The sequence below is a fragment of the Lepisosteus platostomus genome, chromosome 11, assembly GCF_059453375.1.
Source record: "Lepisosteus platostomus isolate fLepPlt1 chromosome 11, fLepPlt1.hap1, whole genome shotgun sequence".
Lineage (NCBI taxonomy): Eukaryota > Metazoa > Chordata > Actinopteri > Semionotiformes > Lepisosteidae > Lepisosteus > Lepisosteus platostomus.
In genome coordinates, this window is record NC_142621.1 from 3,810,388 (window position 1) to 3,822,697 (window position 12,310).

The following is a 12,310-nucleotide window of genomic DNA, read 5'->3' on the forward strand; positions in this document are numbered from 1 at the left end:
TGACGCTGCGCTGTGCGAGGAATACCTTGCCTGTATTAAGAACAAATTAAGAGAACAAGAGAAGCTAACCAGCGAGATTGAGCAATTCAGCCCATTCGTTTGTTAGTCGGTAGCTAAACCCATCAGAGTATCTGCTTCATCAACATGGCGGGGAACTTGCTCCACGCTTCCATGCGTAAATATCGGACTTCAATTCCCAGTTGTGCACGTCTGTGTAGTTTTCACCCGTGTCCCCTTGTTGGCGTTTCTTTGTAAAGCAGACACAAAATGGCAGTAAAAAGACTCTTTCCAGAAGTTTTCCTCTCACCTCGACACTACCACAGTCAAAAACAATGTACTGTAAGTGAGGCTTGGCACTGAGTGCTCATTAGGTTTAAGAAGCGATCATATTCATTTGGCAAACGGGTCTTGTCTGGCACGTCAGCAAAAAAAACCTCATGACAGACATATCATAAACCAACCATTTCCCCAAAGAGTCACCCTGCTGTATTGTTTCGTGACTATCTGGCTTGAAGCCGACTTCTTACGAACACAAACAATTCTGGAGGAGAAGTGAATGTGGTCTTACTCAACATATCAAGTGGTGACATTTCTGTTATTTAAAGCCTAAATATTGCTTCCAAAACATTCTCTAGTCCTCCTGCTAAGAAGAGATACAACCCAATGATATCTTTGGCACATGTCAGCATATTCCATTCAAACTCCCCAAGTCTGTATACATACTTCCTACACCGGTGCATGCCAAGACAATTATGAGAGAGTTTAGTCTGAAGCCTGAACTGAATTTTCTTACGGTCCTCTGCATGTCCTCAACAAAACGAATGCACTTGATGGTTAGAAAAAAAGCAAAACCCCAAAGCCAGTTAACGTTTGTTCATTCTTTATTTGCAGACAATATGCACACAGGTCGTGAAAATTTCATTTTTACGCACAAGAGAAAAGTGCTGCTTATATACTGTATAGGTATATAAAAATAAAATTAACTTCGTTCTCCCTTGATCCATGATTCTACTTAACACCTCCTAAAAGGGATTTTTTGGCCTACTGTATTGTCTTGAAAACTCTTCTGGTCCTATAACTGCCTTCCCTTCTCCGAGTGATCATGCAGTACAACAGGGACTGCAGGGCCGACAATCTGAGTGACCACAGGCAACAGCGCCATGACCTCTCCCCACAGGCCCTCAGTCCACTGCTTGCTCAAACACCCCCAGAGGACCGGTGCAGCAGGCATGGCCAGACTCCCGGCGCCTCGTCATGTTTCTCAACCTTTCACGGAGAACAAAAAGCGCAGCTGGATTCTGACTGAGTGCCTCTCCGCCTCCTGCTTTTTTGAGGAAAAATCTTAATAGGGAATATGGAAAACGGTGCTGGACAAATGCTAAAAATTCATAGCTTCCCGGGACATAAGTAAGGCTTTATATATATGTGTGTAACAGAAAGTAATGATACATTCACAGCAGCCCTGCTCTGCAGTATAAAAAGGCCAGCTGACGGTATTTGAAGATGAATGCAATCCCAGCATTATGAGGTCCAGTGTAGAGTGCCAATAGTAGTGTACAGAGACGTGCGTTACATCAGGCGGGTGCAGCGAGTTGAAATAAATGTTGTGACAAGGCAACATCAAGCAGCAGTGTGGCTTTAGGCATACAATCGTAGTACAGGATCAAATGTGTACAGCACAGCCCACATAGCCCACACAGGAAGCCAGAACTCACTTCATATTAACGTACGGCGGTCACTGGACAGTTGGGCAAATTCTACAAGGTGCTGCACAAATATTGCAAGTATTGACAGGACTAAAATAAATACGGCCACCAAGATGATACCTCCGCAGCGCTCGGAAAGTCCCAAGGTATTCCCACAGTAGCAGCTGACCGTCGTCCTTTCTCCCGGGGCTCACTGCACCCGGGCCTCCAGCAGCCCGCCCGCCAGCTCGCGGCCCGGCCCGCTCCCAGGCACGCAGCCATTGACCCGCCTCAGGGAGTCGGCGCCCAGGTAGGCCAGGAGGAGCTCGGAGCGCCGGTGGAGCAGCTGGAGCACGTCCTGGGCCAGGCTGTCCACGCCGGAGTACCGCACCTTCTCCAGGTCAAAGATGTCCTTCAGGAAGAACAGAACCTGGTCCTGTGGGAGATCGGACAGCACGGGGCGTGAGCGGGACCGCGCAACGGCTCCCTGGGGTGGCAGCCACCCTCGGGAGCACAGCTCGCCATACGGCGGCGCCCTCCTATAGGGCCACAGCAAAGCTCTGGCCTGTCGTCTGCCAAGACACAGACTGCAGACTCACAACAGACTGGACACACATGCCCCATCATGCTCTCGTCCGACAGCGTCTGGGCAACCGTCTCACGGTCACGATCAGCTTGCCGCGGAGCAGCCCCTCCTTTCTGCCCACGCGGACGGGGCGCATTTCGTTTGTCCCAAGCAGCAGCGGACCGGAACGGAGCGGAGCGTCGTAGCGCCACGCTGCGCCCGTTCTGACGGAGCACGTGTCCGTGCGCCGTCCCTTTACACCGCGAGACACGATATAAAGCAGGAAAAACAAATAAACCCTCCTCCCAGCCTTCAATGTCAAGGAGTCACCCTGGCGCGTCACGGTCGGGGCACTTGCTTTACAGGCCTACAGAGGCGTATTCGTTAAGCCCGGAATGTAAAAGATGCTGTGCGTTGAGGACTAAGGCCCCCAATGAAAATCTGACACCATGTGCTGGAAGGTTAAATCATAAACATACGAACATGACATCGGAAATTGGCTTTATGGGTTCACGCATGGCTAAATATTTCGACTTCGCTTTTTCCTGGCTGAACGGCAACAAGCAATTCAAAGAGGGTTGAGCCCATTTATGCTGTCGGCGCGAAACCAGAGAGAACCACGCCGAAGCATGCTGCACTCTGTGTCTACTGATCGTTTGGCTATTCATTCAGCAAAAACACTTTCCTTGAATGTCCCTTCAATATGCAGAGAAACGCCGATGCAAAGATGCAATTTCTCAGAGGACAACATGTTTTGGCACCATTTTCGTGAGCCAGTCGACCGAATAAAAACGTTCTCGAGATGGTCCCGTAACTTCTGAACGAAGACGAAACGCTGGTTGGGAATGTGAATATCAGAAATGAATTACTACACACGCTCAGGGAGGATCTGGATGCTACAAGAAGCGTAGCCACATATTACACGGGATCTGTGCGATTTGGGAACGGTGAGCGAGGGGCGACTGAAACCTGCCCCTGCACTGGCAGCAGCATGACAATCCACCCCCCCCCTAGTCTCGGCGGGGGCTCGTGGACAAGTCTGGAAGAAGTCACCCTTCCAGCACGTCATCAGCTCAGCAGCAGGGTTTTAGCTGTCCCTATTTTATAGTGTATTTGCCCTCCATTCATTAAGCCCAGCTCACTTTGTGTGCAAAACAAACTGCCCTGCGAGGGAGACAGACACGCCAAGTTTGAAACAAGCACTCTGATCGTTGACTCACCACAGCAGCAATAAATACCTTGATCCCCCAGTCCCTATTAGTGCGGTATTTTATGTTCCAGGGAAGATACTGACATGCCAGAAGGCTATGCAAAATATTAGCTGAAAACACTTGTGCATAATGAAAGGAACTAAAACGCCTTGACATCATCTTAGCCCAGTGACAGAAACCTGGCTTTAGCAGAGACGCACTAAATAAGTGGCACTTAGTAACACAAGCAATTTACATTCTGGATGTTAAACAGAACACGGTTAATTGCCTCCAGGGTGTCGGGTGAATATCACAGTTCACGCTCGGGGGCAAAATCATTTTCTCGTTTTAAAATGCAAAGAATAAACCAGCACAGTCTAGTCTCTGTATTGTCTCCGACTGCTGCCAGCTGGCAGAAGATGATCAAGACTGGTGCTCAGAGGATCACCTGTGTGCAACGGTGTAGCTGAAGCCATTGAGTGCCAGGGACCGAGATGCATGAGCAAGCTTCACATACCGATTTTGTGAGCACAATAAAAAGGTAAAACACAAAGCACTACACCCAGGTTTTAATTCCACAGAGACCGTTTCAGCAAATGATAGTGATGCAGCAATAGGTAAATGTGGGGAACGCAAACCTCACTGTCATCAGGAGAGCGATCATGAGTCAGACTGGCTGGAGACAGAAGCTTACATACCTTGAAGAAGCAGCAGAAATCATGCAAAGAACTCTTTGGCCCAAGGAACCCCCAAGCCAGAACGGGGCTAATGTGCTCGCAAACGGCATAGAAGTGTGCAATGAAGCCATCCGGAACCTGTTCGCAAGACAGAAAGGAAGAACTCAGCGCCGAGTCGATAAGAGGTCATCTAGACAGTCGGCGCTTCCAAAGCTCAGCATACTGGACGTTAACCTCCCCCCCCCTGGTTTCTGCAGCTCTTGATCAAAAACACTTTGAAAAATGTTTTAAGGAATATAGTGCTGTGTCACGAGAGCTGGGGATACACTGCAATAGCTGGGAGATGCTGGGAGAGGAACTCTGTTACCTTCATGTGCTGCCTCTTCTGCTTCAGCACTGACCAACAGCTGGAGGCCACAGCCTGGAAGCACACAGAAAACAGCTAGTAACTCAGAAAATAAGAAATAAGAGGCAGAGAGGTGGGACAGAAGATTATACTTCTGACAATTTGGCAGTTGTACTTTCCCATCTGAATTTCCAGGTAAATAGATAAAGGCATTTTGGGGGGTTCCGAGAGATCAAGAGGGCCTCCTACAATCCCATTTTATCCTGACTACCGTTCACCTGATCCCATGTGGGGATGGGGCCCGACTTGTCAATTGGGTTACTTGCAATGTGCAATTTTGACCTTTAAAGCGTGTATTGCGCTTGGCATGTGCTACTGGTATTACTGGCATGTTACCTTTCTTTTGCTTTCATGACAAAACCCTTACATAACACACAACCATGAAGAACACCACAACGAGAGCCAACATCCGTGTAACATTGTTAGAATTAGATCAGTCCCTTTTCTGATCCAGAAAAACAAATGAGACTACAGTGATGCTTCATTTTCAGGTCTTTCAAGTAATTTGTGATCTCACCTGCTGCTTGTATAAAATGCAGATACTAGAAAACAAAACCCAAACAGGAGGCACAGGTTACTCCTGTGATGGCATCACTGTAGTGGCTACAGGTGTGTCACAGAATTCATTTTAAAACTCTCTTACTCATATTGAAATCACAAAGTAATATGGCTTCCCGTGAACAGTGCTATACAAACATTATAATATAATATAATATAATATAATATAATATAATATGCAAGCTACAGCATGTGTCTAACTTCCAGCCTGTACGATGGCCAACAGAAAACATTCCTGAGTGTTTCCTAATCAAGTCCCTGATCTGCACTTGACACCGAAAATTCTATGGACTGAGAAATCCTACTCACAATAACCAGATATTTCCTGTTATTTTGGGATCTTTATTCCTCCGATCCAAGGTGAAGTACCGTATATAAAGGCAAACCTTATTAGTGGAGCTAATAATGTATCATTTTCAACCTGACTGTCTCTGAATTCCTAGCTACTGTGTATAAACATCTGTGATGACAATACTGCTGATTACGTTGCATGTCACTGGTGAGTTTCAGGCCGAGAGATGGTCTGCAAGAGAAAAAGTTCTTTCGACAGCGCATGCCAACCGCAGAACAAAATGCTGGTAACCAGAAATACTTCACATTTTTTGCTCACAGAAAAAAAACACAAATAGGAATTTGGAGCACCATCTTAAATACGTTAGCTCTCACTCACAGCCTGCAGCATTTGTATTCCCAAAGTTTTCCAAATAAGGCCATGAATAATCAAGACCAACCAATGCTCCTCCTTCACAGCAGTAGACAAAAAATCCTTTGCAAAAGCTTTCTTTGGCAAGATACACTACCCACTGAACTAAATATACTTAGCTAAAATTGACTTAATGAACATAATGATCGTTAACGAGCTGGTTCATAAATCACATGACAAATCACAATAAACAAATGAAATATGCTGCCAACAGTGGCTATCAAAAGTATTCACCCCCCTTGGACTTGTTCACATTTTAACCGTGTTTCAAAATGGAACTATAATGTACTTAATTGGATTTGTTTTGCCACTGAGCAACACAGAACACTCTATAATAACAAGGTGAAAACAAAATTCTATAGATCCCCAAAAATGTGTTAAAAACTTAAAACTGAAATTAACTGATTGCATAAGTATTCAAGTTCAAGTTTCAAGTTTATTGTCATTACACTCATATACATGGTACTGTATAACGAAATGCTATTTAGCTAGCTCTCGGACATAAGTAGTACAAAGAGGAAAAAAACAACAATACAATTGTGTAACAAAAGAAAGACAGAGACAACAGGCAGTATGCAAAAAAACAACAGGCAATGTGCAAAAAAACAACAACAGGCAATTCACCACCTTGGCACTGATTCATCTCAGTAGGCTCTGGTGCAAATCATCCACACCTGAAATCTGTGACCACTGGACAGTCTGGAAGCTCCCAGAACCAGCACATATACTGTACCCCTGGGGGCGAGAATAACAACCTTTCTGTACTACTTACTGTTTCTTTAAAGGAGCTGTTGAGCCAGCGGTTATTGACCACGTTCTGGATGGAAATCGGGGGGTTTTCTAAATCTTCGAAGGAATCCATCAAAATGAAATCCAGGACTATGTCATAAAAATTCAAATGTTTGACCTGCGAATGGACCATGCAAAAGGGCAAACAATTATATTATGTCTGGAGAAAAAAAAAACTATCCCTTGTCATTGGGTAAAAGATACTGTAAATAATCTAGTCTAATTCACTACCTGTGCGCTGAATAGTTTTTGCATTGGTCAGTTTCAGTCACTATCTTACACAAAAGATATTTCTCCTGTGGAATCAGTCCAGAGAACAGTGCCCAGCTACATTCTGAGGCTAAAAGGAAGGTCTTACTCTGTCAGGCTGAAGGAACTGAACATTTTCAGTTTGGAACAGAGAAGACGATGAAGAAACGTAACTGTGTTCACAATCTTCAAGGGCACTGACCTTGAAGTCCAATTAAGTGGACTTCTTCAGAACGAACTGTGAAAAACTATGAACCAGAGGGCATAGGTAGAAACTACAGAGACGTGCAATTCAAACACTTCTTTACCCAAAGGGTTGTAGGAGTATGCAACATGTAACCCTGCCACGTTGTTGAAGGATGAGGTCCTGAGATCAGTTAGCTATTAATTATACAAAAAGGAGCTCGATGGACCAAATTCTCTTCCCTTGTTTAGAAAGTTCTTCATGGCCTTTTTTTCTTTGTACAACTAACTTTTGAAATTCTCATGCTCAGAAGGACCCACATTTCTCAAAGGCATCTTCTCCTTCGTAACTTTCATTTGGCTCTTAAGCCGTAGATGTCACAAACCTGCACTTACAGGTGTTCAGCTTCCAGCCGGCAAGTTACTGGCCACACTCTCATTCCCTTTAAACTGGAGCCCGTCATCGCTTGACACTGGACTCACCCCTCGTGCGGCCAGCTCTGACTCGGTGTTCTCCCAGTGATCGGTGTGCTCCAGGAAACTCATCATTTCTTCAAAGACCTCTTCAAATCTCTTTGGGTTCTGTAAAACACAAGCCTCAGTCGTCTCACGACAGTACCTAGCCATTGCTGTGAGAACTGACGTCACTCCCATGCAGCACCATACCTTGCGTGCCTTTACAACGATGGCGGACAAAATCTTCTTCCCCGTCTCGGCCAGAAAAGCCCGAGTTGCTCTTTCGGAAAGAATGACCTGGGAAAGGGAAATGGCACTGGCAAAACAGATTTCCGAGGGACATACTGACACAGAGGTGCAGCAGTTAGCATTGCCATCTCACAGCGCTGGGGGTTCAATCCCAGACTCGGGGTGCTGTCTGCGTGGGGTTTGTATGTTCTCCCTGTGTTTGTGTGGGTATCCTCCCACAGTCTATAAAAACATACCGGTAGGTTAATTGGCTACAGAGAAAACTGGCCCTGGTGTGTGTGTGTCTGTCTGTGTGTGCACTGTGATGGACTGGAGCCCCATCAGGATGTACCCTGCCTTGTGCCCAGTGCCTGCTGGGATTGGCTCCAGCTCCCCCCCCCCCAGCCAACCCTGAACTGGATCAAGGGGGTAGAAAATGGATAGGGACACGCCCAGATAGAAACGGAACCCTGTATTACCTCACAAGCCTGGCGAACACAGTGTAGCTTCGCCAAGAAGTCCGTGTCTCCCAGACACTCCAGCATCTCGGTCCTGAAAGGAAACAATGTGCTCAGGTCTCCCCCAGCCACACGGCAACAAGACGCGTTGCAGAAAAAACGAGAAAAACTGCATTACTGTACATTTTTTTGGGACGACTCACATTTGGGCTCCCGTCTAGTGGCTGCACTGAAGTGTTTGTCTTTCTAGTTCTGACTGAGGGTTCGCCTGCGATTGTGCAAGTTGGATGCAACACGTCAGTGGCAGACGAAAGCCCATTATGATTATGAATTCTAAACTGTAGTGGAAGAAAAAAAAAATAACCACGTCTTGCCATCCTTTATTTTCCTGATCACGGATGAACTCAATCTGCGCATCACACGGCAGAGAGGCGCACTTCACAAGAGCCAAACGGAGTCATCTCATCACCGGCTTCATTACCCTTTCGTGGTCAGAAAAGAGCTACAAGGTTTCCAGAAAGGAAGTCAGGGAAGTTCGGCGTGATAAAATGAGAGACGCCTGCAGGACGCACGCTGATGGAAGGTCGCGCGCGCTGGAGTGACTCGCCGGGGCGCAGCGGCGCGGCGGCGGAGCGTACCTCAGCACCCTGCAGGAGATCTGGCCCTCCTCGGCCAGCCGCAGGGCATCCTCGTACAATGGGTAGCGGCAGAGGGACCCCAGCGCGCAGGCACCCCGCAGGTCCCGGTGCTCCGACAGCTGCGGCGCATGCAAAAGAGAACAGCGGCACGGCCCGTGGCGTGAGAGCAGAGTCGGATCCGGCAAGGCAGGGGTCACTCATTCTACAGGACAGACTTGGGCATGGAAATGCACGACGTGAGCACAAGGGTTAGCGAACCCATGCGGATGAGGATGGCAACACTCGGGGGAGAACATACCGTAGAAAACTGAGGACAATAAACACTTGTCTAGCGTTGGCGCCTCTGCAAGAGAGTTTCCTTTCACAGCAGTGAAGGCAGGCTCAGCACGCACCAGGCCTCCCGCCTGCACTGGGGAACTGCGCGCGCACCCGACGAACCAACTGAAAGGGACAGCGATCTCCGCTCACTTTTGGTGGCGGAAAACATGAGCCCCGATTTGCCGAATCCAAGCTACGCAGGAGGTACCAAGCACCACTGCCAATCGGGAGGTACAAGACATCCCTGCGCATTGAAAAGCACAACCCCAGCTGGGAACTGGAGTCTTGCGGTTGAATTCCCTCCACCCCCTTCCAGCTCAAGCTCATACGAGACCATGGGGGCAAGCCAAAGAAAGGGCGTGGACCAAGAGGACACTGTTCACCCGTGATCCTCAGAGTAACATGTGCGTCACACGTATGAAACGATCTGCACAAAACGGTATTACAAGTAGCAAATTCCACTCAGGGCTGCTTCAATGCCATTCCAACTATCACTGACCCACTTCAGCTCTCAGGTCTGTGCATTTTCCTCTGGAATTCCATCTTATCTGCATTCCAGGCCTTTATCAGCAGGCTGCCATTAGAACACAGCTTTTATTACTTCACAGTCCCTCGGTGTGAGAGGGGTCAGCCTGCCTGGGTCTCTTCTCTGTGGCTCAGGATCTGCGCCTGTGGCTGGAAGGTTGCCAGTTCGTATCCCGCGGCCGGCAGAGGAATCCTACTCCGTCGGGCCCCTGAGCAAGGCCCTTCACCCCAGCTGCACCAGGGGCGCCGTATAAATGGCTGACCCTGCGCTCTGACCCCCAGCTTCTCTCTCCCTGTCTGTGTGTCTCATGGAGAGCAAGCTGGGGTCTGCGAAAAGACACATTCCTAATGCAAGGAATTGTATAGGGCCAATAATCTTGCCTGATATTGACGAACAAGGTAAGGCTTTTGGTCAAAGTATGGCGTGACGCAGAACAGCATCGAGAGCGATGAAAACGATCTAATCCTGAGCATCTGCCACAGATTTTCCAAGTCATGATAGATCTGGCCGAGGAGGAGTCTTCTGGCCTGCTACCACCGCCAACCTGTTAGCCGACTACCTTTTCTCTTCAGAAGCAACCCATTAACTCAGGGATCACATTTCTTAACCAGAATCCCAACGGGGAGATCAGTACACAAGAAGAGTGGAAGACGTCCAGTCAACGACAGACCCGAGACGTCACGCCCCACCTCAGGAGCTCAGACGCAGGCCGTCTAGGACTGAATCTTCGGTACTATTCAGCGGTGCACGTGACAGGCAGCTAGAGGTTACCCGTGGAAGCACGCCGGTCTACAAGGTGAAATGTGGCGGTCTGGCAGATGAGTCGTTCCCAGCCCTGGTCCTGGAGCAACGCTGTACGAGCTGGTCTTCACTCCAGCTGAGCCCCAAATCTCCAGCGCTCACTGACGGAGATTTTATGTTGGGGCCAGAGGAGTTTGCCTAGACTTTCCGTTCTCCCCCGTGTGCGGTCACGGAGTTTGTGGCTGTGAGCGTGTTATTACAATTTTGGGTGGGCATGACAAGAAACAATTGGCGATTCTAGATGTACCAACACAGGGATAGTTTGCAAATCAGAGGGGCCCATTTGGCCCAGACAGCTTGTTGGGTTTCTAGTAGGCAGACGGATCCAGGGACCCTGTCCATCCGTTTCTTCAAGGAAGCCAGAGTGTCAGATTTGATCGCATGGTTGGGCAGCTTGCTCCAGGCCTCCCCATCACCTATTGAGACTGAGCGATCGCAAACTACCGCTTTCCTTTAAAATCTACCACTTAAGAACTTAAAAAAAAAGATTTTGGTACGCCCGCAGAAAAGCAGTTAAACGCAAGGAGAAAAAAAAAACAAAAGGACACGAAGGTGAACATGTGGTTCTGATATTGTAAATGCTAAGAATTCTTATCTCAGCGTTAATATATATCCTCTGTGGCCTAACCAAAAAACCCTCCGATTTTAATGACTGCAACATGTGCTCCACCGCTGGCCTGACTGAGACTCCCAGGTCTGGATCAAGGGAGGTAGGATTTAGTGAGGCTGAGGACGAGCTCAAAGAAAGTCAGCTCCCATTCTGTTCGTTTTATGACAGCTGCAGTTCATCACCCCCGTCAGCTCGTTCCTCTCTGTCAAGATGGGGAAGCACGCTGGTCTAAAAGGTGAAATACAGCAGTCTGGCAGATGAATCGTTCCCAGCCCTGGTCCTGGAGGGACGCTGTATGAGCTGGTTTTCACTCCAGCTGAGCTCCAAATCTCCAGCGCTCATCGACGGCAATTTTGTAATTAACTGATCTGCCTGCTTGTTCAGACTTTCATTTAACTTGTTTCTTTGTTCAATCCTGGCTTGTCAAAAATACTAGACCGAGCTGTTCCCCAAATTGCTAACTGTTATTTCTAACTAAGCCCCTCGTACTAGTCAATTAATTGATGATAAAGAGACACGGGTGGGAGGGGTCATGTATCAGACACACCCACGATGAGAGTTTTTCCTCTGCAGTCGTGCTCTTGATTAGATTTCAGGCATGAATGAGGGCATTAAACTCAGATATCGGTATGAAGTTGATATCGATTAGAAAACCCATTCAATCTTTTAAAAACTGAAATATGCACCCAAAACAAAAAACTGAAACCATTTAGCCTGTGATTAAGAACTGGCAAAAACCAAAAGAGAGCTCCTCCAACACCAGGTTTGGGAACCTCTTTCTCTTTCCTATTCCCTTTATAAACCAACGCCTTTAGGAGCAGGCATTTAGCCGAAGACTAACAACAGAACGAATCGTGGGTTGGAAAAAAAATCCAAAATAACAGATAAATACTTTACATCTAATGTATCCCAGCTGTTTACTTTAAATGTCTGGGATCTTACGTGAAGCACAAACCCAAATCGGACTCATCAGGGGCCTATAATGGAAGATGTTGAACCATCCAGGACTAAGAGAATCCCTAAGAACTTGCACTACACCTGCTCGAGTGCAGGAAAGGTAGGACTGACCCCATGATTCCCAGGCTGGTTTATTTCCCCCCACCGTCATGCTCCTCCTGCCGTGTCAGATCGACCGTTATGCGTGAAGATACGAGGTGAGGGCCTATCCTGTAAATAGACGAGCAGCTGCGACAACACATCAATTCAGGGATGACAAAAAAAAAAAAGAGCGTCTCTGAACGCGGGCGTCAGCTGCTGCCTCCCGAGAGTC

The 12,310-nt window shown here is 47.6% G+C and overlaps 1 protein-coding gene across 1 annotated transcript in view; it reads right to left on the reverse strand.

The window, feature by feature from the left end:
• Positions 1-863: 863 nt before the first annotated feature.
• miga1 (mitoguardin 1) overlaps positions 864-12,310 on the reverse strand; it is a 32,217-nt gene continuing 20,770 nt past the window's right edge. Inside the window, exons 9-16 of the mRNA XM_088597934.1 lie at positions 8,786-8,904; positions 8,169-8,241; positions 7,672-7,758; positions 7,489-7,587; positions 6,557-6,691; positions 4,485-4,538; positions 4,139-4,255; positions 864-2,121 (exon numbers count right to left, since the gene is read on the reverse strand). Of these exons, the coding sequence (XP_088454060.1) occupies positions 1,897-2,121; positions 4,139-4,255; positions 4,485-4,538; positions 6,557-6,691; positions 7,489-7,587; positions 7,672-7,758; positions 8,169-8,241; positions 8,786-8,904 (909 nt within the window). The 3' untranslated portion in view covers positions 864-1,896. The remainder of the gene's footprint in view (positions 2,122-4,138; positions 4,256-4,484; positions 4,539-6,556; positions 6,692-7,488; positions 7,588-7,671; positions 7,759-8,168; positions 8,242-8,785; positions 8,905-12,310) is intronic.